Source organism: Alligator mississippiensis, chromosome 4 (genome assembly GCF_030867095.1).
Source record: "Alligator mississippiensis isolate rAllMis1 chromosome 4, rAllMis1, whole genome shotgun sequence".
NCBI lineage: Eukaryota > Metazoa > Chordata > Crocodylia > Alligatoridae > Alligator > Alligator mississippiensis.
The window spans coordinates 236368886-236394792 of NC_081827.1; the positions used below are offsets into that span (position 1 = coordinate 236368886).

The 25907-nt window shown below is 43.6% G+C and overlaps 1 protein-coding gene across 2 annotated transcripts in view; it reads right to left on the minus strand.

Moving 5' to 3' along the window:
• Nucleotides 1-1824: 1824 nt before the first annotated feature.
• LOC102563588 (carnosine N-methyltransferase 2) overlaps nucleotides 1825-25907 on the minus strand; it is a 32223-nt gene continuing 8140 nt past the window's right edge. Inside the window, exons 3-8 of one of the 2 annotated variants that reach the window (XM_006265214.4) lie at nucleotides 23186-23324; nucleotides 20845-20897; nucleotides 11227-11334; nucleotides 10952-11082; nucleotides 3071-3164; nucleotides 1825-2939 (exon numbers count right to left, since the gene is read on the minus strand). In XM_006265214.4, the coding sequence (XP_006265276.1) occupies nucleotides 2584-2939; nucleotides 3071-3164; nucleotides 10952-11082; nucleotides 11227-11334; nucleotides 20845-20897; nucleotides 23186-23324 (881 nt within the window). In that variant the 3' untranslated portion in view covers nucleotides 1825-2583. The remainder of the gene's footprint in view (nucleotides 2940-3070; nucleotides 3165-10951; nucleotides 11083-11226; nucleotides 11335-20844; nucleotides 20898-23185; nucleotides 23325-25907) is intronic. The other variant, XM_014599576.3, reaches the window with a different exon arrangement.

The following is a 25907-nucleotide window of genomic DNA, read 5'->3' on the forward strand; positions in this document are numbered from 1 at the left end:
TTTCATTCTTTCCCCAATTCTTCTGGCTTTACCATGAGACAGCATGCAGAAGCATGGCAGGCAGTGCATGTCTTGGAGTACCAGGTGTTATGGGCTCATAATTCTCTAGAGCAGCAATGGAGTCCGCTGCAGCGGTGGGTGGTGGAGGAACTTTCACCCCATATGTTGAAAAGGGAAAAAAATGCTGATTTTGGTGAATGGGGGTAAGCTCTTCCCCCTCCCCACCCCCTATCAACAGCCAACTAACTGCCACTCTACAAAACTACAATTCCCAGAATGCCTTGAACTCCATTGTCTTGCCTACACCAGCTGTTTCCTGGTGACCCCTGTGTAGGTGGAGATAGGACAGGAGGGTGAGGAATCCCCACCCTGTCCTTCTGGCACTTCTCTACTTAGGGGGTGCCTGGGGCATATGCCCCACTTCCCCTGCCATCCTACATTATGCTACTGCATGTAGGGACTTCTCTTGGCTACATTTTAAAAAAATGTAAACAGCTACCTTTTTCATGTATGGGCTAGAGCTTTAAAAGCTAGTTGATCCTTCCATTTAATTTTTTTTTTTTTAATAAAATGTATATTTCCCCTAGAACAATTGTTTTTGGCATCAGAATACTGATCCAAGGCCTAAGGAAGTCAATGTGCATCTTTACAGTGATTTCAATGGCCATGTCTACATGAGACACTTTACTGCACAGTAGACTATTCTACTGTACAATAAAGCATTGTTGTCTACACATGGAAGTACTTACAGTGTAGTAAAGCTAAATAGCATTAATTGAATGTGCAGACACACCCAGTGGGCTTTAAAGTAGGCCCAGATAGTTCCACCTCACATATGACCCCTAAAAATATAAGCACTGAATATATGAAATCATTTTTCCTATGTGTGTTTGAAAAACTAATTTTTTTAAATTAAATGTCATTGTGAGTATGTATACCTCATATTAGGGGTTCGTAAAATGGTCCGTATTTGATTCAGATTTGGCCCGAATCGGGGACAGTGATTCTATTAATTGATTTGGATCACTGTCCCGATTTGATTCAGCCAAATCTGAATCTGAAGATTTGATGCTGATTCAGACAATCAGCAATTACGCCATAGACACAGCTTTAAATGTTTTTTCTACGTACCTCGAGGTACCAGGTACAGCTCATGAACACTGGGACGGATGAAGCATCCCACAGGAGCATGGGGGGGGGTGGTATGCATGCTCAGCGGCGCACCCAGAAGTGGACCGGAAATACTTCCACTTCCCAGAAGTACTTCCACTTCCCAGTGGACCCAGCACTTATGGTCCACTTCTAAGTCCACTACCAAGTGCACAGGTGGGCCCCCTCGAATCCTACCAGCTTGACGATTGGCCATTAGGGAACCCTGGGTGCCCCTCAGACCGAGGAAGAGTCAATTGCCCAGCCAGGGAGGCCTGGGGCGGGGGGTCCCTACGTGCTCCATGGTGGACCCAGAAATGGACAGGAAGTGCTTCTGGTCCACTTCCAGGTCTGCTGCTGAGTGCGCTGGGAAGCCCCCTGTGCTCCTGCGGGATGCTCCATCTGCCCCAGCATCACAGCTTTCACGAGTCCCCTGGTACCTTGAGGTATGCAGAAAAAACATTTAAAGCTGTGTTTGTAGCCAAATCGCTGAATCTCTCCAAATCGATTTGGAGGGTTCTGATTCGACTCAGATAAATTAAAGGGTCTCCTGATTTGATTTGGATTCGGAGAGTTGGCCACCAAATCAGGTCAAAACTCCACTGAATCTAATCAGCAACCAAAGCTTCGCACAGCCCTGCATATACTTTTCAAATTGCTCCTCCTCGCTAAAAAAACAAAACAAAACAAACTTTCCAGAAGTAACCATTTTACTTTTTTACTTTTCTTGTTAAAACAGAGAAACATTATACTTTTTTCTGGAATTTTTTTAAGCTCATTGTTAGTTTGCAGTCCCATCTCTATAACCAGAATTCATATTATGTCTATATAAAGAACAAAACACAGACTTTTGTATCAAAGAGCACAGTATACATATTTCTTCAGGTACAGGTTATAGCAATTCTGAAAACAACATGGTTACTGAATTCTTACAAATGTAAAGGTACTGTACACAGAAAACACGTAGCACCCTACATTGTACACACAATACAAGCATAATAAAAACTCTACAGAATTTTGGTACATTTTTTCTCCTTTTTTCAAGTTTCTAGAGTTGTTCATATATAACATCTGCTATCATACTTGTTTGTGGAGGAATCCTGTGCAGAAACGTAGGATTCCATTCCTAAAATACGTTATGCAAGGTCCAGACTAGACTAAATATGTTGGGTGAAATCCTGGCCCATTGAAGTCAATGGCAAAGCCCCTGCTGACTTCATTTGGGGCAAGATTTCACACTTGGTGTTGACATTCTGACTATAGATAAGAGGTTTCATGCTAAGCCCTCTTTGTCCTATCACTCCTCATAAAGCTGCAACAATCTCCCTCCCAGCTATACAAAAAAGATTTTTAAGATTCTTCTCTTGGGGAGCCTGGCACTTACCCCTGTGCAGCTTGTCTGATGAAAATAATGTCAGCATCTACTCCTGGGTGTTAGGATTTGACTACAATCATACTCAAATCATTACTGAAAATGATGCTTCCATCTTTTTTGTGGCTACATTCTGGCTGGCACAGAGCCTCTTGGAGGCGCTTCTTAAGATCAAGAGGTGCAGTGCCCATGAAGTTTTTAGTCCCTGTTAGGAAATCCATCATGTGACCCCCAGTCATATCACCTTCAATAAAACATTTGGTGATATCCCAGCCAGATGGGAAATCGTACACTTGGTATTCAACTTCCATTCCATCCAAAATATCTTTGATGTCATCAGATGTGATGTAGTGGCCACTGTCAGTTAAGGGCAAGCAGTGCCTGTATTTCTTCCATATGCTGGCCCATCCACTGCTACCTGTTGAACGTAGCGCCAGAAAGGTTAGTTTCACAAGTCCAAAATGTTAAAATATTAGCAAACTAAGTAAATCTGCAAGACAAGTATTTTTGATCTAATATTTCACATCTCTTATTTTTTTTAAATCCTACCTGATAAAATTATGATCAGAAGTTTGCCATTTTGGTCCAGGCAGCTGTGGAAAAACTTGATGGTATTTGTAATATCATCCACACGGTAAAGCATCTACAAATCACAAAAAAGCAACAAACAGCTATACAGGCACAGTTACGTCATCCTATCTTTGCAGTGCAACAGGGCATTTTTTAAGGCTTAACTCGTTTCATTGCACTATATAGAGATGGTATGTCACAATCTATTCTCATTACAAATAACATTAATGTAGAACAAAGAGGTTTAAATTTCATGGTGAAACTGAAGGACTGTGGGAAGAGAAGCATGAGAAAAATCACACTGATAATCCAAGAGGAGTATCCTTGAACTGAATACATCAATCTCTGTCTTGAAGTTTTCTCTAGTGCTCATCATAGTATCTAATTGCTGACGCACATGCTGAGCAGAATCACCCAGCCCTGGATGAAGCTGACCACATTTATGATGTGATGAAGTCTGGCATAAAAAATAATCTCTCCTCAATGGAAAATCAGCATGGGCAGATTCACAAATGAGCAATTTATGGAATTCTGCCCCTGTCTAACTTCTTTCCTGAGCAACATGTATACAACAAACAAGTACCTAGGACTGGAAGGGATCATTTGGACCATCAGGTCTAGCCCCCAAATGGCATATGTTTGTGAGCAGTTATATATTAAATTAGATTAGTGGGTTCATAGAGCCCAGGGGCCATTATGTTATTCTAGTGTGACATTTTGTATATGGATTAAAACATCTTTTGGAGGAAGATCTAATTTCATTTTTCAAATGCCAAGCAATGGTGAATGCCCCATGGTAAATTGTTCTGATGTTTAATTACCATAACATTTAAAGCTTCATTCTCCAGCTTCCCACATCCTTTTGAAAGATGGAGAGCAGAACTGGACACAGTATTCTGGCAGTGGACTGAGGCATATACTGAGGCAAGTTCACTACTCAGTTTCTACTTGTTATCTCTTTGGTTATACATGCAAAAAGATCAAATTAGCAGCTTTAGCCACAGATTGTTTATTGATATTAATTAATTTTAGCTTCCATTTATGACTAAAATAAACAATTTTGTTTCAATTTTTATCTCCTGTGCATTAGGTATAAGTGTATTTCCTTTCTGTCTTCATTAATACAGGATTTTTTTATTCCACACACAACTCTCATGTTTGTATTTAATATGTGCAAGGAAAATCCAATTTAGTTCTATGGGCCTGATCAAAAGCCCATGGAGTCAACTAAATGACCTCTATTGACTTTAATGGACTTTGACCATAGTGCTATGTTCCCTACTAATGCAAACATTTTAGAAAGGTCAGAAGGTATTTAAGTAACTATACCCCAGACATAAAAACAGCACAATCCTTATCACTGATTATGTATCATGATATAGTTAAGTGTGCTGAGTTATTCATTGGCTTGGTAGGCTCTGAATACAGCAATCTGAGTTTTAAGTTGGATCTTTAGGAATTTTGAGGAGACTTTTGTGGAAGGCATGCTGTTGCACTTTTGCCAATAACACAATTTCCTGTACCATCTGGCACTACCAGATGGTGCTGACCACTACTGGTGACAAGCTAGAGGACTATCTGGACCACAGACTTGATCCAAATAAACAGGTCCCAAAGGTACAATGCAAGTTCGGGGCACCATGGTGCTAGGTTCCGTACAAACTATTAAACAGACATGGTCCCCGCTCCCTAAAAAAGAGCAAGCGACCTAAACCAGATCTCATGGCACCCTAGGGTGCCACAGAAGCCTGTCTGAGAATCACTGATCTCAACAGACACATAACTAGGAGGGTGCTCCAGAGAGTAAGGGAGCATACAAGCAAAGTTGTTAAAGGAAAGAGGGACACAGCTGGAGATAGAAAAATGTAATATGGGGGAAAGGAGGAATGCAGGAGAGTATAGATGCAGAGTGATCCAGTTAGGACAAACAAGTAGGGCAAATGTTTGGGACAATGAGGAGGCAACTCTTTTCCCTACTACCAATGTTGCAGGGTAAGGAGGAAGAAGATAGTCTCAACTTGGGTCTGGTGGGGATGGTAAGAGCAAGCCTCTAACAAGGAAAGATGGCTTGCATTGTACACATTTTTACTGGCTAGTTCTCTGGTGCATTGAGTTAGTAAAGTCACAGCCCAGTTAAATCACATCCCTGGTGTCTTATCTTTCTTCCTGCATTAGCCAGGATGGTGGCCTTTAGCTCTGCTAATGTATATGTCTCCAGAGTGTTGTAGCTCAGACACTTCAAACTAGATTTTATTTTTGATGGTCTGGAGAGTGACTCCTAGAAGAACTGGGCAGGGAAAAGTGGAGGGAATGTGTGTTGATAGAGGTTATCCATCTGAGAATTTCTCTTTCACAAAATTAAACATGGTGTAAAATATTAAAGAAACATGAGTAACTACTACTACCTGCTATCTAATTGTATGATCTACAGGACTAGTCACTTATAAGGCAAGTTAACCTTGTAAAATAAGGTTAATGACTGTTTCGGCCAGGGAGGCAATATAATTTTAATGCTTCAGCTGAAAAGCAACCTGCCATTTCCAATGCAAATCAAGTTAATGCATTGTGTTACTTAGATGTTATCACTGCCAGAACATTTTCATCCCCTTACTGATATCACAGACCAACCACAAGGGATTCTGTGTGGCCAGCAATAGAACAGCAAATAGGGCTCTGTAACAGAGAGTAGGATGGCTTGTATGAAGGATTTTTTTACAATCTTTTGTCAGGTTTTCTGCTGGCATTTTTCATCATCCCATGATTATGAATTGACACCCACTATCAGAGAAGAATTGCAGCAAGATCCATGTCCCCTACCAATGCATGAGTTTTATAAATCCCATCATATAAGGCATGTTCCAGGCTTTCTAAGCTGTTGCCATCATCCCTGCATAACAGCTGAATTAATTTTGCCCATTGTAACACGGTCTACCTCTGTGGCTCCTGGTCTGCCTCTGTGGCTCCTCAAGACCCTGCATTCCACCTTGGATAACTGCTACATTACTATTCATCACAATTGATGCTATGCACATTTATTTCATAGAAAGTAGCTTTCAGATAAATAGCCCCTGCCACACCACAACAATTGCTTTAGCCTCACCTTAGATCCATTCTCTCTCTCACTCCGTTGAATTTTTTGCTGCATTTACAAGTTAAGGGAAGTAGGAACCAGAATACTGAAAAGTGGAGATGTGGATGAACTGTTCACAAGGTAAGACCATTAAAGAGTCTTGTAAACCAGGTGTGAGGAAATGCTCAGTAACAAACTGTTAATTCCCACATTCCTATATTGTAATAATTTGATTTGAAGATGAGTTTAGCCCTGAAGACCTTGCAGTGTTTTGGTCTTTCCTTTGCCATTTGGCAATAATTGCCCACCTGCATTGTCCTAGGAGCACTGACCACACCCAGAACCAATATTCAGGCTACAGTGCTGGAACATATTTAAGTTGGGTTTTACTTAAACCAGCAGGTTTAGGTTGCAATTCTGAGTGGTGGGAAAGAAAGGATTAAACAGTGCCAACCCATTTGGGAGAGCCTTGGGTGCTCCTTGACTGAGTTCAAGACCACACTGGGATATTTTTTGTGGCTGATTGATTGGTTGTATTTCTGCCAGAAAGGTGGAAAGTGACCATACAGAGCTCATTTGGTAGACTGTATGTTAATCACAGAGAAGTAGGGCTGGAAAGGACCTTATGAGTGCCTATACATGAGCATGGAGGCTGCTCCGATGCACTGGAATTCCATTTGATTATTTTAGTTTGCTGGAATGTGGCAATTACAAGGAGAGACTAGAGAAACTGGACCTTTTCAGCCTCCGCAAGAGAAGGTTGAGAGGTGACCTTGTGGCTGCCTATAAGTTCATCACGGGGGCACAGAAGGGAATTGGTGAGGATTTATTCACCAAGGCACCCCCCGGGGGTTACAAGAAATAATGGCCACAAGCTGGCAGAGAGCAGATTTAGACTAGACATTAGGAAGAACTTCTTCACAGTTCGAGTGGCCAAGGTCTGGAACAGGCTCCCAAGGGAGGTGGTGCTCTCCCCTACCCTGGGGGTCTTCAAGAGGAGGTTAGATGAGTATCTAGCTAGGGTCATCTAGACCCAGCACTCTTTCCTGCCTATGCAGGGGGTCGGACTCGATCTATTGAGGTCCCTTCCGACCCTAACATCTATAAATCTATGAATCTATGAATTACCATGCTCTGGCAGCCTACTATGTCTCTGACTGCACAAATACAGACTGGGAAATGACAGACATGGTTGCAGTACTGCAGAGAAGAACCCAGGGGTTACAGTGGTCTATAAGCAGAATGTGAGCCACTGTGCTCTTGTTGCAAAAAAAAGACCAATAATATACTGGGTTGTATTAACAGGAGTATCACTTGCAAATTAAGAGAAGTGAATCTTCCACCCTGTTCAGCACTGGAGTACTGTGTCCAGTATTAAGCCCCACACTTCAAAAAGGATGTGGATAGATTGGAAAGAATCCAACAGAGACCAATTAAAATAATTAGAGGCCTGAGAAGTATACTTTATAAGAAAAGGCTGAAAGAATTAAGGGTTATTTTGTCTGAAGAAGAAAACACTGTAGGGGGATTTTAAAACAGTCTTCAAATACCTGAAGGGAAATTATAGAGAGAATGGAGAGGGACTTTTCTCTTCCTCATAGGGAATAGACCTTGGAAGAATGGCTTCAGGCTGCAGCAAGGGAAATTTAGAGATTAGGAAGAACTTTCTGACTATAAGGGTGGTTAAGCATTGGAACAAGCTACCCAGAAGAGTTAGAGACCATAATGATATTCTCCATCCTTTCAAATTTTCAAGAGCACATTGGACGGACACTTGCTGGAATGTTTTAGCCTGGGATGAGCCTGGATTAGATGACCAGGTGACTAGATGAGCATCTGCTGGACTAGATGACCTTGTGAGGCCCCTTGCTATGATCCTATCAATTGAAAAGAAGGGGTAAGAAGAAAGAAAAAGAAATAGATTTGAGGAGAACAGATAAAATAAAACCTTTGGTTTCAACAAAAGCAGATTAAAAAAAACCCCAAATGCATAAGTTTTATAATAACCAATCCATCTTTTTAAAAGTTTCCAGTGAAAAATTTAAAATGGCTCTCCTGCAGAGCCCTGTAACAGGGCCAGGTTCCCAAAGGTGGTCATGGCACCCCCAGGTGACCAAATGACTCCTGTTTAACTCTGCCTCTAAGCTACCCTCCCTTTGCTTTCACCTGACAGGCCTCAGTGTTCTTAATAGATTTGGAAAGGGAGGCTGCCCAAGGGTCTCAGAGTAAGCCTTGGCCTGTCTTCTGGCCAGCATATCTCACTTGGATCACAATCTATCCTTATGCTAGATGAGCCCTCCTGGCCTGTACATACCCCACAGGACACCAGATGCTGTATGGGCTTTTTATGACCTCCATCCTTCCCTACAACCATGCCCCTACCCCCCAGGTATTACCAATCACTCATCATTGGGCACTCAGCCCCCAATCTCTGTTCCAGTCCATTCAGGCCTCCTTGCCTTTTTTCAGTCTCTGCCTCTGGGCCTCAGTCACTGCCCATCCTAGTGCTCAAGCTGTTATTTTTCTGTCTACTTCTGGGCTATGGGCCCCGGGCTGTAGTTCTAACCCCTTGGGTTGTGGGCTCCCTAGCCCTGTTTATTCTCATCCACTGTAAGCTATGGGCTCCTGGCACCAGTTCTCACCTCTGTCAAGCTGGGGTTCTGCCCCTCTGGGCTACAGGCCACTAGCCACAGTCCTTGCCCCACATGGGCTTGCCCCTTGGGTCACTGTGCTTCAGTCTCTCACTCTCCTCTAGGCTTGCTTCCCCTGACCAGAACCTATTCTGTGTTTTGGGCACTGGCCCCTAGCGGGGCTCCCCAACACAGTCACATGCCACTCTGGCACCACTGGGACCTCCTAACCTCCCCTATCAGTGCCATCCTGTCCTCTGGTTATAAATATACCCAAAATGTAAGCACCCTGGCCACCACACAACCTGTAAGCCTACTGGCTATATCAGGAACCTACCCCAGTAAGCCTTTAATTCCTTACTTGTGGTCTTCATGGCAGACAGCTCCCAGTATATCTCTCAGCTATGGTTCCTTGAGTACAGAGCTCCTTCTCTGGGCAGCTTTCCATCCTCAGGGCAAGCAGCCTGAGCCAGTCACTACTGTAGAGTCCTTTCAGGGCAGAGCTCCTTCCCCGGCCACCTAACTCAAGTCCTGGGCTTTTGTACTTCCTAAGCCTTGCCCCTGCAGGTCAAGTGACTCTCCCCACCACCTGCAGGGATTGCTCATTGGGACCTGCCATCCAGTTTCCAAGGGAGCTTATGATTACTGCTCCTGCTGCTTCCTTGTTGCCCAATTAGGCACTGCCCTATTGTCTTGTGGCAGCAGAGCTACTCCTGCACTAGGCACTCCTGCCCTTTGGTATCTAATTGCCTGCCTTCTTGTAGCCAGCTTGCTCTGAGCAGTATTCCCTTGGCTGGCTGCAGATGTTCCCCTGTGTTCCAATTTAATGGAATCTAGACTAATATTACTTTTTTCTCTCACTTGTTGCATTTTATTTTTAATTACAATTAATTAGTGATGGCAGGAACAATTACATGTTTGCACAGAGCTTACTGGTGGTCCTATTACAAGGGGTCTTGCATCTTCTCCTGCCAAGTCTTTACTGGGAATTGTCAGAGAAATGACTGTAGACTAGATGGAGCACAGGTCTATTCCAATGTGGTAACTCTTAGTCTTATTATGATTTTTTTTGTCACTTACAGATGGTAAATATTTTGGAGTTAACACTGCATATTTTTCTGTATCCTTTATGCCTAACTGAATACCATTTTGAATGTTACTGCAATGCGAATAATAAAAAAAATCATAAGAAATAGGATTGATGTGATTTCTAATGCCACTTTCAAAGAGAGATGGTTATATCCCAAGGTCATCTACATAATGCATAGAGAGTTAGTATGCAGTTCAATAAGCCTGCATAACAAGGGAAACAGGGTAAAATACCCTATTAATCAAAGCCATGCTGCTTAAAAATCAGGATGCCACACAGAGCAAGAATGCTTGCTCACACTCCAAGCTGGCTGCTGGGTACTCAGTATGTATGAATGCCATGTAGTAATTATTACCCAGTTCTACACTCTCCACAGCAACCACAATATAAAAATCAAGGCATCCTGCAGTAAAATGAAGATGATGGTATGACTTTTTCCAAGCATGTGAGAATGTACCTGGTGATATATAGTGATCATTTCAGCAAGTAATTCTCTCTTGCGGAATACAATTGATAGTTATTACCTTGCACAAATCGTCCCCATTTCCAAGGACTGCGCAGTGACATCAGCAAAAGAGGATGATAAAACTGATGTTCAGGTACCACAGTGATTAGATTCAATGGCAGGTTTTGGGACAACGGATTTTAGCTCATCACCAAGAGCAGAGCTTTAAGGCAGCCCTCAGTATTGACCTAGGGGAAAATCTCTGTGAGAGAATATGTTCATTTTCTATTCCCACTACATCATTAACTTCTGCAGAGATTAGTGCCAGTTTGTTGTGATTTTCTGCTGAGGACATGTGCCCACTGGGACCTGATTTGCAATCACCATGTTCTTTCAGATAGGCCACTGAAAAGCCCAAAAGCCTGGTAGTAATGACTTTTGGATATAACAGACTCAGGCTGGCCTTGAATCAAACAAAATCTGTCACGTTATAAAAATGTCTATAAAGTGGGGGGGGGGGGGAGCAGGATGTGCCCCTCAGCGCTCAAAACCTTCTGACATGAGGTCCCATCTCAACAGAAGGTTTTACAACCACAAAAATCATATTACAATAATATTTCTTTACCTGAATCATATGTATGAAGTCAAATTTCTTTGGTGCATTTTTCTCTTTCACTTGCTGTTCATACTCAGTGGAAGTTATCTGGTGCCAAATAAATGAGACATTCTGAAGATCAGTAGATTTATTAATTAATGCTGTTTATAAAGTAAAAAAAACAAACAAACATGAATTTCATAAAAAAAAACAAACAAACAAACCCCAAACCACCTAGGTTAATATTCGTATCTACCTTGTATCAAAACACAGGCATCCTCTTGCCTTAACAATGTGTGCCATACCTTTGTATGATGCAGCATGCTGTGGATTCGGTTCTATGACTTCATTATTAATCAAGACTCCTGGGTGCTGTGCCTGCATTATCTTGATCATTTTCAAGTCCTGTTCACCTAGACAATAAATACGTAGTAAATACTTTTAAAATATCAAAAAAGAAGTCCATTATGAAGCAGTCATCTATTACATCATCTGATTAAAATCATGCCTTTTCTAATTTTTTTACAGTAAAATATAATCTAGTTATGGTAATAATCTACTAGGTGGTTCAAGCACCTACACTGAACACCTTCAAGAGAAATTTGGATGCTTATCTTGCTGGGATCCTATGACCCCAGCTGACTTCCTGCCCCTGGGACAGGGGGCTGGATTCAATGATCTTCCGAGGTGCCTTCCAGCCCTAATGTCTATGAAATCTATGAAATCCCAGTACCACTGTCCCCATACAAGCAGTTTGCATAGTATAAACAGAAAAATGTAACAGAACAAGGAATAATGGGACATAGAAACAATGAAAGCTAAGCAATAATGGGACCTACTAAAGGTGGTACTTACTTGGTTACATGGCAAACCAATCAAAGTAATTAGGATAAATAAACAAAGTTAGGTATTGGCTTAATTTTAAGCAAGCTGGACAAAGGAGTGATTATTTATCCTAGGGTAACTGGTTCTTTCAAATGTGTTGTCCACACAAGTTCTACAGAAGCTTCTGGTCAGTAGATTCTGCTGGGGCTGCACATGATACCTATGTGATTTCACATCATCCAAAATGACAACACAAGGGCAAGAGTGGGATAAGCCACCCTTCGGTTCTTTTGCCAGAAGTGTTGGACTCTAATAGCAGGGAAAGAGACTGGATTGTAGAATTGTGTGAACAATGTGTCATATTTTGTTGCATGCATATAATACACACCTTTCCCCCCAAAATCAGCCTCCCCCCCCCCAATTTGGCACATATTAAGCAAGAAGCTATTACTACCCAAGATAGGTGCACCCTGCTTTGACTCCTGGTCTAAAGTGCAACAGTTGTGGCATTACTATTCAGGCAGTTGAAGGAGTCAATTGACTTTATGTCTAATTGTTTTTCACTCCACAGGTGTTAACAATTGCCTTTCATTTTTAATGGTCTCCATCTTCCACTAATCAAGCTAACCTTTCTTAGGAACATTTTTAAGTCTGCTAGCTATTTCTCATCTTTTTTCTCCCATTTCACAGATCTAGAGACTCTTTCAAAACCACAAATCTATTCAAAACCAGAGATCTACCCATGGAGACCAGTCTTCAGTGGCAGCTAGGGTTACAGCTTTAGTTAAGCAGGAAAGGAAGAATGAGTCAGCAAATGATTAGGCTCTTTCCCTGTCCTATGCAGCCACCTCTCTAGAAAAATGCTTTTTTCCTCATGTTGCCTTTCAAAAACAGTGTGTGTATTATATTCTGGGGCATGTTGTACACACGCAAATGTGGTATTTTGATGAACAACAATTATTGTTCATCAGGATTGTATGGTAATCAATCTTTTTTTCTTCTTCAAGTGATTGGTCACATGGACTACTTGTGGTGTTGTTGCTTGATGAATTCTTCTGGCGTCGCTGGGAAGTCTGGATCATCTGGAGACATGTATACCAGTATTATTAAGACTGGTGATATTAAGGGAGACATAGTGCTGGGATGCTCAAACAAAACACCTCTTTTGTTTAGCACCCACATAATTGGGTATAGGTGTGTGATATGACCTTGGCTCTAAAGATTGTTTGGTGACTTGCGGCTGTGTTCCAAGCCTAAATACCAGAGAAGACTAGTCCATCTAGTGCAGTAGTTTTCAAACTCTTTTCATTTGCAGACCCCTAAATATTTTCTAATGGAAGTGTGGACCCCTTTGGAAGTTTTGAGTGGAGGTACTGACCTCCTTTGAATTGTAAGTGTGATTGATCGATCACAGTCATCTTTTACAGACCTCCTTAGACATAGTCTGTGGATCCCCAGGGGTCTGCAGACCTCTGGTTGAAAACCACTGATCTGGAGCTATCATAATCATATGCAATCTGTTTCAGTCTCCTGAAGACCTTGGATGTCATGGAGATTGATCAAATGGCACCCAACAACACTAGCATTCAAGGAAAAAAAGCTCTGAGAGTAATCCTGGGTTTGTACTTCCTCTGGAGAAGACTATGCGACAATTATTTTTCTTATCTGTTGGAAGCACGTGTTCCTTTGGGATCCACACTTGCAAAAAAGATAGTCTGTAAGTCTGTGCCTTTAGAATTCATAGTTCTCAGAAAACTTCCTACTGATCACCACTGTCAAGGTGTTTTGAAGGTCAAGAACATAATGTGTTCTGGTGTGACTTGACTAAAAAGGTACTAATTTGACTTCCAAGCATGGTGGAAATGATTTCTATTGACATAGGGCATCACTGTGGTGGTATTCTTTGGCATTTGAGTTACTGACCCCTGAAGAAGCAGAAAACTCTGGCATGCCAGGCAGATAGCTCTAAGCAGTTCATATGTAAATGAGATTCTAAAGGCTCCTCCAGTGACAATACTTAAAATTAATCCAGAAGAGCCACCCCATCCCTCTGTGGTGGCATCAGTCACCAGAGGGTTGGCAAGTAAGAGTACAGAGAATAGTGTTCCATGTGCAGAGAGTCTTTCCACCAGTTTATCAATATGAAAACTTCTTGTGGTACTATGTCTATTACATGTATGTGGGGTCTGACTGGAAGGGATATGGATTTTTATTACTTTTCATGGAAAATAACTGAAATCTAGCAGCTGAATTACATAAGTACAGAAGGCCAGGGGAAAAGGACCTGGTAGTGGGGGTCTACTACAGACCTCCTCATCAGGATGATGAGCTAGACAAGATATTCTCCAGGCAGCTCTCAGAGGCCATTCAGGCAAGGGAGGTGGTGGTCATGGGGGATCTAAGTTACCCGGACATCTGCTAGGAGGAGCAGACAGCCAAAACAAACTGCTCATGTAGGTTCTTATACTGCATGCAGGACCTCCACCTAACCCAGGTGGTGTCCAGTCCCACCAGGGGTACCGCCTTGCTAGACCTCATCTTAGCAACAGGTGATGATCTCGTGGGGAACCTGCGAGTACACAGTAACCTGGGAGATAGTGACCATCACTTGATAGAATTCACTATCCAGCGAAGGGTGGGAAAAATATCCAGTGAGGCTAAAATGTTAGACTTCAGAAGGGTCAACTTTAGTAAACTTAGAAGGCTAGTTAGTGAGGTGGCAGAACTCAAGAGCATAGAGCAAATGGGGGTCCAGGAGGGTTGGAGGTTTCTCAAGGGAGTGATCCTTGGGGCATAAAAGGAGTCTATCCCCTTACACAGGAAAGAGGGTAAGGGGATAAAAAAGCCGCTTTGGCTGAACAGGGAACTCCAGGAAAGACTGTGGGGAAAAGAAAGAGATGTATAGGCAGTGGAAGCAGGGGGCAATCACCAATGAGGAATATTATCCCTCCATCGTGCCATCCTTATGGCACGTTATTGCAGGGAATCAGTTAGGCAGGCCAAGGCAGGACTGGAGCTTAGGTTGGCTACAACAATTAAGGACAAGAAAAAATCCTTCTACAGATACAGTGAGCAAAAGGAAGGCACAGAGTAACATAGGGCCCCTGCAGGACAAATCAGGACAGTTGGTGGTTGACATAAGGAAAAAGGCGGAGCTCTTCAATGAGTTCTTTGCTTCAGTATTCCTAAGTAGTGACCAAGACAATCCCCCCACCTTGAACATAGACAGATCTCCAAAAGGCACCAGACTGCCAAAGGTTAGTGCCGACTTAATTAAGGAGCACTTGGAGGGGCTGGATGGGTACAAGTGAGCCAGCCCAGATAACCTCCATCCGTGGGTGCTGAAGGAATTGGCTAGTGTCATAGCTGAGCCACTGGCATGGCTGTTTGAGTACTTATAGTGCTCTGGCCAGGTTCCTGAGGACCGGAAAAGGGCCAATGTGGTGCCCACTTTTAAGAAGGGGAGCAGGGATGAGCTGGGTAACTTTAGGCCAGTCAGTCTTACCTCTATCCTTGGGAAAATACTGGAAAAAATCATCAAAGAGCGCATTTGTGAAGGCACAGCAGGGGAAATGATGCTGAAAGTAAACCAGCACGGGTTCATCACAGGTAGATCCTGCCTGACAAAACTTATAGCCTTTTATGACCAGGTCACACACTGCCTTGACACAGGAGCTGAGGCTGATGTCATCTACCTGGACTTTAAGAAGGCCTTTGACACAGTCTTCAATCCTATTCTCATAGGGAAGCTATCAGGCTGTGGAGTAGATGCTTACACAGTCAGGTGGGTGGCCAACTGGCTTAGGGACTGCACCCAGAGAGTGGTGGTGGATGGGTCATTCTCAGCCTGGAAGGAGGTAGGCAGTGGGGTCCCACAAGGTTCAGTTTGGACCGGTGTTATTTAATATCTTCATCAGCAATTTGGACGAGGGTGTGGACAGCACCCTCTCCAAGTTCACAGATGATACCAAGTTATGGGGCAAAGTTAACACACCAGAGGGCAGGGAGCAGATACAGGCCGATCTGGACAGGTTGGACCAATGGGCAGAATGAAATAGGATGCAATTCAACAAAGATAAATGCAAGGTACTCCACCTAGGGAGGAGGAATCCCCAGCACACCTATAGGTTGGGGGATGACCTCCTCAGCAGCTCAGCAGCTGAGAAGGATCTTGGAGTCATAGTTAACTCCAAGATGAACATGAGCTGGCAGTGTAATGAAGCCATCAACAAGGCCAATCGCACCTTGTTGTGCATTAGCAGATGCATGACCAACAGATTGAGGGAGGTGATGCTCCCCTTCTATGTGGCACTAGTCAGGCTGCAGTTAGAGTATTGTGTCCAGTTTTGGGCGCCGCACTTCAAAAGGGACATGGAGAATCTGGAGAAGGTTCAGAGGAGGGCCACTCGCATGATTAGTGGCCTCTGTGAAAGACCCTATGAGGGGAGGTTGAGGGATCTGGATCTCTTCAGCCTTCACAAGAGATGGCTGAGGGGAGACCTTGTAGCCACTTATAAGTTTATCAAGAGAGGACAACAGGGAATTAGAGATGCGCTATTTACCAGAGCATGCCTAGGAGTAACTAGGAATAATGGGTGCAAACTAGTGAAGCGTAGATTCAGGTTAGACATTAGGAAGATTTTTTTTTACAGTAAGGGTGGCCACAATCTGGTATTAGCTTCCAAAAGAAGGTACTATCACCTAACTTGAAGGTCTTCAAGAGGAGGCTTGCTAGACACCTGGCTGGGGTCATCTGACCTTGGTCCTCTTTCCTGCCAGGGGCAGGGGGTCAGACACGGTGATCCTTTGTGGCTCCTTCTGACTCTACAATCTATGAATCTATGAAAGGCTATATGCCTAGAAATCTGAAACATGTCTTCCCTAGTGTTCATGGATGGGCTTGAAGCTGATTGTTACAACTTGTCTGGAGTCAGTCATGATGGAGATACAGCAAGTCTGGTGCAACTTTAACCCTAGATGGAGAAGTGGAGAACGCTGTCTTCATTTGAATCATTCTCAGATCACACAACAATTAGAACCTACCAGCTGCTGCAATTCTTAAAATACTCCCCTTTTGACAGGGGCCAAAGCATTCATGTGTCCATACGTGCACGTCCTGTGCCTTAATCTTCCCATGTAATATCAGAATAACAGTGGTGCCCTGCGGTGTTGGGAGAGTGAATATACTAAAAATTCTACAGTCAGATCCAGGTTTGCAGGAGTGGGGTGGGGGGAATGTGGAGTGTGTTGGTGTGTGGGGGGGATGTGGGTGGTGTGGGGTGTGTGGGTGGGTGTGAGGGAAAGTGTGGGGCTTGAGGGGGGGACCGCCACATGCCCACTCCCCCCACCCCTGGTGGGGCACAGCTCCTGGCACTGGCAGCAGCAGCCAGCCAGGCCATGCCCACTGCAGCACTGCCTAATCCATGTTCCATGCAGGGAAAATGGGCCCAGCCCAACCCAAACCACCCCATTAGCACACTGAGTGTCCAAAGATGCACTAGCGGGGCAGGCCTATTCTCACTGCATGGACCTCAGGTCAGCACTTTAGTGAGCATGGCCTGACTGGCTGCTGCTGCCAGCGCTGGGGGCTGTGTCTGCAGGGGGTGGAGGGAAATAGGCATATAGCAGCTCCCCCTCAAACCTCCCCACACACCCCACATTCTCCCCCCACACACACCCTGCCTCTCCCCATACCCATAAACCCAACCATACCCACCCATACACCTCACACCCATAAACCCCCCCAGAAACCACACAGTCCCCCCCCATGGCCAGTTCTGGCTTACCTGGGACAGTGCCTGGGGTTGGCTTACGTAGCAGCTTTGCTCTACTTCTGTTTGCCTTGCACGCTAACGCAGCATGCTAGGACAGCAGGAGCACCACTGAGATGCTCTGGCCAGATGCCAGAGTGTCTCTGGAGGTCTGAGCCCCAGCCTGCCTCAGGGCACACTTCAGAACCATGCTCTGTGCTGCTTTTTTCTGGGGTGGGGTTTTTTGTTTTGGGGGGGGGGGGGTTTGATACCTGGATTTCCAGGTATCAAATTTAGAGCCCGTACTGCAAATATGCAGCACGGGGAACTTTTTTTCACACCTGAGACCAAGTACGCTAGAGTTCAGACTGTATTCTGACCTGAGTTCATTGATGAGGAAGAGAGATGCGGATTGCTGTATTCTGGCCAAGGCATGGCTCAGGATTGGTCAAAAATGTCTTAAGAAATGTGTAGCACTGCTTCTGTAAACATGAGCAGAATGCTCCTCAGATGTTGCAGGCTGATGAATGCTGTTTATTTACTGTGCAGTTTGGTAATCATGTATATCCCCACAACCAACAGAAAAAGCCACAAATAGAAGCTGTTTACCATTCTTTAAAGCATTTTTAGCTGTTCAGTGCGTGAGGCCAGTTCTAGATTACACTGTGATTTGATTTTGATTCGGAAACTACGTAATCACACCTGAAACTTGCTTTAATTGTCTGTGTTGTATTCTTTTCCATTTTGGTGTCTTCATTCTCCTTGCTTTACAGAGTGTTCCTTCATCTCTTCATCTCAGACTGTTTCATCCTAGTTATAATCAGTTCCCTATTCTTCTTGTTGGCTAAGCACAGACATTTGGGGGATTAGGGGGAAGTTAGATCACATTAAAAATGGCTACCCAATCTAAGGTACATCAGGATGGGCAGGGCTAGCTGGGGGGGGGGGTGTTGGGGGAAGGGGGGGTGCAAGTAGGCTCAATGGGGAATTGAGGATTCAAGTAGTTCAATCTGTGGGAGGGATTGAGAGGATATGGGGAGCAGGTAGCATCTGCAGGAAGGATTGGGGGGTGGGCAGTGGATGGCGACCCCAGGAGGGATTGGAGCAGTCAGGGCAGGCGGGATCAGGGGAGCAGGGGCAGTCAGCATCCACAGGAGGCATCAGGATATTAGTGGGTCAGGTGGTGTCTGTAGGGGATGGGAAGGCAGACAGGATCTGCAAGAGGGAAGGGGTGCAAATAGGTTCCATGGGGGATGGAGGGCCTGGCAGGGTCTGCAGGAGGGATTGGGGGGGTCCACAGGGAGTCTTGGGGCTATTTTTAGCCCCCTGGTCCACCCCATCCTTCTGCTCCTTCCTCCACTGATACTTACTTCCTTAGTTTCCAGCAGTGGTGAATGCTGATCAAGTCAGCACCTGAAGCAGCTTGCAGGATAGGGGGTTTAGGAGCCTGAGGGGTGGGACTGCTTCACAGGTGGGGATGAGGAGTCATGGGGATAAAAATAGGCTGATGCCAGGGGGACGGTAGGAAAAGCACAGCCTGGGACTGGGGCCAATGGCTGGGCTTTCCCAGCCCTGGGGCTGTGCAGGTAACTGTACAGAAGTTCCATTCACCGGTCTAACCGAGACCAGTGAACTTTGAGTGTACATTGATCCAAGTTTATCTTAGACCAGGTTCTGCCGTTCTGTAGACCAGTCTGTTCTGTCAGGGTTTTAGATTGATTATGTGTAACATCTGCACCTGGGCAAACTAAATTAGATCAGACGGCCATTTTTAATGTGCTTTAACATCCCCGTAAGACTCCTGAACATTTCAGCCTTTAAATGATCAGTCTTCAAGATTAGGAAGTTGCAAGGAGGTGTGGCAGAGACAGCCATGTCACTACCAATATCAACAGAGACACATTCAGTGACTGTTAGATGTGATTTTCCAGGTCTCATTCACTTCCCGGTCTTGTATAAATCTAGCTGTTTAAATTTACTGGAAGGAATCAGGTACTACACATCAACTCCAATCAATTCAGGAAAATATTCATGCAGCAGGAGTAAAGTTCAAATAGAAGAGGCCATTCTGATAACTCAAACCTATCAGAAATCAGGAATTTACTGTTTAATTACTGATAGCTGTACCAACTGTGAAAAAACACTGCCTGACTGAAAAAACTTGATCTGGGTCACCACCAGCCATCAAAGATAGTGAGTAGGTAACCAGTCTCCATTAATAACCTAGTCTGCTAAACTCACTTTTTTGGTATTCACGACATAAGATTCCTATCATGAAAAGGTCAGAGCTCATAATTAATCTTTCTATCAACACTGCATCCACAGCAGCAGAACCTCTGCTTTCCAGTCCCCAGCCAGTCTTGAGTAGAGAGCTAGTCATGCCAAATTGTGAAGGCATTTCATAAAACAGCTGTCCCGATAATGGACATTTTCCTTACAGAATTTTTCACAGAAAAAAAAAAAATTCTCATTAGAAATGTTCCCATCAGGTAATAATAGTTTTTCCTTTTGAAACTTCATTAAACTCTAAGAAAACATAGGAGAGTTTATTTTTTAGACTTGCGCCGCTCCCACCCCCCAAAAAAGATTTATAGTGCATTTTTCCCTCTACTTTCTCAGACGTTTTCTCAATTTGTGAAAAAACAAAGCCTCAAATATGTACTCTGTTACCTTCTCTAATTCAAGGGAGCAAGTAAAAACTAAGAGGAAGTGTCAGGTTTAAAGGTGGAAGTCTTGAAAGCAAGTATTTAATGCTTACAATTGAAGGTGTTATTTCTAAAATGAAAATTATGATTCTGAGAACAAACTTTTCTCAGTTTGTTTAATTTTCTCCTCACTTTGCTAGAGGGGAAAAATAAATCTGGACATTTCTCCAGAGTTTTTAAAAATAAAAATATCTAAAAATACCAAAAATTCATGTTTTCCAAAATAATATTTTTTTAAATCATTAGAAATGAAGTTTTGCTCCAAAAACATTTTCCACTACATTCCATTTTTCAATGAAAAATAAATTTTGAAATGTTGAAAAAAACTGTACCCTTAATCAACTGCATTTTTTTAAACATGTACAGCTAGAACCAGAACTAAAGTCAACACATTTTCTCATTTGTTAGATAAATAGGGATCTGAATCTAGGTGTTTAAAGAAGAAAGGCGATTTTAACTGTTGATTCAGGTCCCCATTTCCTTCACTTTCTATTTCACTGTAAATTTGACATATTAAAATAGTTTCCATAGTTTTCTTCATTTTTTTCAAAGTTTTGACAGCACTTTCTATAACGTACCAGTACCTTAAAATAGAAACACAAGTATAGTACGTTAGTTTTGTTATTAGCTTTAAACATCTTACCTGTGCCACTTCCAACTCCCAGAACATTTATAGTGGATTTTCCATTTCCAAGACTGAAATGATAAATGCATACATTACATTAATCAATCATAATGTTAAGACCAATTCTCTGCGTTAAATCTATTAAAGTGCATGGTATTGGTGCTAATGCAGAAACAAAATATCCCAGGATTTAGTATATTTTTTGCAGAATTCATTGAAGCTTGTCACCTAAACTGACCTAGAAATGTGCCTGTCTCCTCACAGCTGTGCCTGTACTATACCGCACTGCATGAATATGCTTGATACCAACAGCTGACTCATATTTCAAAGTAGAGAAGTACAGTTGGCAGTTGGCTACTATATTAAATGTCATTCATTTGCATTCAATGAAAAATATTTTTACAGCCAAGGAGAGTGATGTGCCAGAATCTAGTGCAGTAAAGTGCCCCTAGACTAGAGTTATCAAGTAATTGATGCCACTGGCAATTTATATCTAGAGTAGACAGTTCAGTTCCCGTAAAAGATCCTTCCTGTGAAAAGTCACCACTATCATTACTTGTAGTCATTGAAGGGAAGTCTAATGACAATTTCTTGTGTGATATTCTGGGGTCATATAGCAGGCTGTGCACCCCAAACCCTCCACATTCAGACCCAAGATTTCTCAACCTTCTTCTCCCTTTCCACCTTTTCCCCTTGATCGGTTATAACCAGCCCTTCTCACTCAAACTCCACACTTTTCTGCCCACCTACCCAGCCTTTGTATATATCCTGACTCTCCCTCCAAGCCACTACTGCACCTGGTACCATCTTTAGCCCTTCCCTCATACATAAACCATCTCAGGATTTAACCCACCTCATCCAGGGCTACAACACTAGCTTGTGCACTCCCCTCTGTCTAGACTTGTCCATTTCTAGAATCTTTCACCACCTTCAGAAAATTCATGGGCACATCCCACTGTTCCCCTCTTTGGGAAGAGGAGTCCAGTATCCTTTTTCTTCCTCTCTCAAGCTATTCTGCTGATTCTGGATGGCTGTTCCCCCTCTTCTCAACCCTTGTGGGTTCTGCCATTAAGGGCTGCTAGTTTCCATTTGCAATCAACTGGAATTTCTGGACAGTGACATTTCTTGGCACCTAAAAAGGCCATATAAATAAAATGGCACTGTTCTCTTTTGCCGTCACTCTCCCACAATAGAACTCAAAAACCATTGATTGCTGTTGGGAAAGCCAACTGTGCAATGATCTGCAAATTTTGAAAGCAACAGAGGCAGCAGTAAGGAGGGAATTGTGCTGCTCTTCTTTGAGCTGCAGAAAAGGTCAGCTTTCCCTTCCTCACTAGCCTACGTATTAGTGAGAAATCCATGACATACTAAGAGAAAAGCCATGTAGTACTCTCTGAAAAGCTTAGTAATCGACAATGAGGAGTGATGGTAATTGGCTTTCTTCTCTTAAAAACACTTGAAGGTGAGTTTGGGTGTTCCAAACTGTCTGACCACTGAAAATGTAAATAAAGAGGGTTTAGGGAAATGGTTAAACTGAGGCTCTGACCCTGGGAAAATCATCTAATTAAAAGGGGATGGGTATGGAAATGAAATTTTAGTTCTTGTTATGCCACAAGCTGAGAAGTAATATAGTGTATTAATTGAAATAGCATGGCTCTAATAGAACTTTCTAAAAAGTGCTATAAGGGATTTTAAAAGTCAAAAGCCTTGAAAGTTTGTTCAGCCCTGAGAAGATCCTCGAAGATGTTTAATGGAGTCTACTTTGCATTGCACAAGCTCCTGCCATCCAAGCTTATCCCAAGGAAAACTAAGGTGCAAGTCTATGAAACCATGGTCAGACCATGTATCATCTCTGGCAGTCAAACCTGGGTTCTCTCACAAGCAAACAAGATACTACTACTTTGTTTTGAAAGGACATTTTTACAGAAAATCTTTGGTGCACAGTATGATCCCATAACTCACAAATGACATGTAAGAACCAATAGTGAGTTACATCAATTGGCAAGGATTATATCAGTTCTACAAAGACACAACCTTGGCACAGGGAATCAGAGCACAACACCAGCAGGGGCAGGGCCACGTTGAAAGAACAGAAGTGATATGAACAAGAAAGAAACAGCTGCTTGAGGTACAGGAGGGGGGAAGGCCTCCCAGGTGACCAAGATGAAGAGGGCTAGATGATGTAGTGTCAGACCTATAAATGTGAATGAATGGGGAATGAAAGAACACGACAGATAGGAATGGATGAAGTTAATGGAGGCAGTCAAGGGCCTCTAAATTATTGTTTAGTATTATTTGTATCCCACTTCACTAATGCAATTGTTCACCTCTTTAACAGGCTTATGGAAATCTTTCTTACCTGGCTAGTATTTTGGGCATTTCTTTATTAATGAACTGTTCCATACATTGATGTTCAGTCGAGTGATCCAAGAATGACTTAAAGGCCTGTACATATTCTTCTGCTGTGAGGCTTCTCATGGTAGGGATCATGTATAGCTCTTGAAAGAAAACACAGATTGTGCATGTTAGCAGCTTCAAAGCAGCAGAAAGAATTATTTGCAACCTGAACATGACTCTCATACTGGCTTGGGCTTCTGTTTGACCAGCTCCCAAATCTTTGACTCAGAAAATTATTCTTTTCTAGTACTTGACTTTTGTCACAGGGCCAAAGATCCTGAGTAGGCTGCACCCAACTGATGCTCCTGTAGCACTGGGGTGAGGCACCAACTGCATGGTAGCTAATAGAAGACTACCAGCACATGGAGACCAGTTTATGTTGCAAGCAGTTGGTCTCTATTGTTAAAATGTTGCATGACTGTGGCAGAAGATGGGTGCGCTGGTGAGCAGTGATATAATGGATCCAGTGTTGAATACATAACAGGTAGGGCTTTGCAAGCTTCAGTCGCTGATTTGATTCAGCGGGGATTCGGCCCAATTCAGTGGCCAGATCTCTGAATCTGAATCAAATCAGGAGACCCTTTAATCTCTCCAAATCTAATTGGAACACTCCAAATCTATTCAGAGAGATTAGTGATTCGGACATACACACAGCGTTAAATGTTTTTTCTACTTACCTCAAGTTACCAGGAGGCTTATGAACGCTGTGATGGTGGGGTGGATGGTGCATCCCATGGGAGCATGGGGGGGGGATCCCCAGTGCGCTTGGTGGCAGACCCAGAAGTGGACCAGAAGCACTTCTGGTCTGCTTCTGGGTCTGCTGTGGAGTGCATGGGGGACCCCCCACCCTGCCCCCCGGCTCAAAGACTTGTGCCTCCTGGGTCTGTGGGGGCACCTGGGATCCCCCCATAGCTGATTGCCGAGCCAAGGGGGCACGGGGGTGGGGGGCGATCCCCTGTGCGCTCAGCAGTGGACCCAGAAGTGGAAGCAGAAGTACTTCCAGTCCACTTCTGGGTCCACCGCTGAGCATGCAGCTGCCCCTCTCCCCCAGGGCTCCTGTGGGATGCTCTATGTGCATTCACAAGCCATACCTGCTACCTCGAGGTATGTAAACAAAACATTTAAAGCTGTGTCTATGGCTGAATCACTGATTCCCCAAATCAGCATCGAATCTTCAGATTTGGAATTCTGCCAAATCGAATCAGGACAGTGATCCAAATCAACAAATCAAATCACTGTCCCCCAATTCAGGCCAAATCTGAATCCCATTTCACACACTCCTAATAACAGGGCCATTGCCAGGGTGAAGCTGAACTGTATGAGGTGTCTGAAGAGAGAAGACTTGACAGGTGCACCCTCATCAGACTACCCAACGGGCACCAAAGTCTTACTATAGCTTAGGACACTGACCAACTTGGTCTCAAGAATGCATTTTGACTAAGTCCCATCCTCTCAGGAATAATATGTACATCACTTCGACATCACTTTAAGTTTCATCAAGTAAGCCATGGTAAAATAATGCAGTGACTTTTCTGGGGAAACATAACACACTTAAATCCAAAAGTAATTTGGAAAAAGAATTAGTTTTATCCAACACCTTGATTATTTGGATATTTCTTAAGTCTCCCAAGACCTTTGTATTATGGAAGTTTACTTATATTTTGGGAATAGACTGTGCCCTTGTTCTTCATGACCAGCCAGGCAACTAAGCTGGTCCTTCTTAAATCTTGAGTCCAGATGTAGTTCAGAGCTGGTGCAAATGAGCAGGCATGAGGGGAACGAAACATGCTCTCACAAAGGCCAGGGAAGCTGCATATTCCATCACTCTTCCCTGTCCAAGAAGTTGCAGAGAGGGCCATTCCTGCCAGCAGAGCCATTGCATCCGAATTTGACATCTCCAGTCATGAAGCCATATATTGACAGTCTGTCCCAGCAGCCAGGAAATGTTTCACTACCATCTAAACAAATACAGAATGACAGCTGAGTATGCTTTTGAGCATTTTCAGGAGCACTGGAGATGTCCCATGACTGGTTTAACCTTGGCAAGCCAGACAATCCCATTGTTGCTGCTACATGCTGTACAATATTTAAAAGATGTGCCAGTGGGATGACAGTGGAGGTGGACAAACTGTCTGTGGATTCTGAGCAGCTCAACACAAGGATAGTAACTAGAACCTGCTATGATGATTTGCACCTGAATGAAACTCTAAGGGTGAGTCCTGATGAGTGCACATGTGAAGGGGCAGGCATTTCCCATGAGACAAAAAGCAGCAGCACAAATATGTCCCTGGGCACACCCCTGCCCATGTGCTCAGGCACAAGGCAAAGTGACCCAGGTGAGGTAGGGGGGGCTCGGGCCATCACCTGTGCTGGCCCTAACCACCTTACCTGGGGTCCTGTGGGCCTCCCAAGGCAGCAGCAGTGCTGAGTTGGCCACTCAGAGCTAGGTTGGCTCCCTTTCTGGTGGTACAGGCTGCGGCTGCATGCACCACTTTTTTCAGCGATAGGTTTTTTTTTGACACTGGGATCTCCTGGTGTCAAAAAAACTTGCCAGGCTGCAAATCAGCACTGCAGGACCTCAAACTGCTTTGAGGCATTGCAAACCACATGTGTGTACTCATTGCACCCTAAAAAAAAAAAATCACAGCTGTGTAATAAATTGTACCAGCATTTTTTTAAATTTA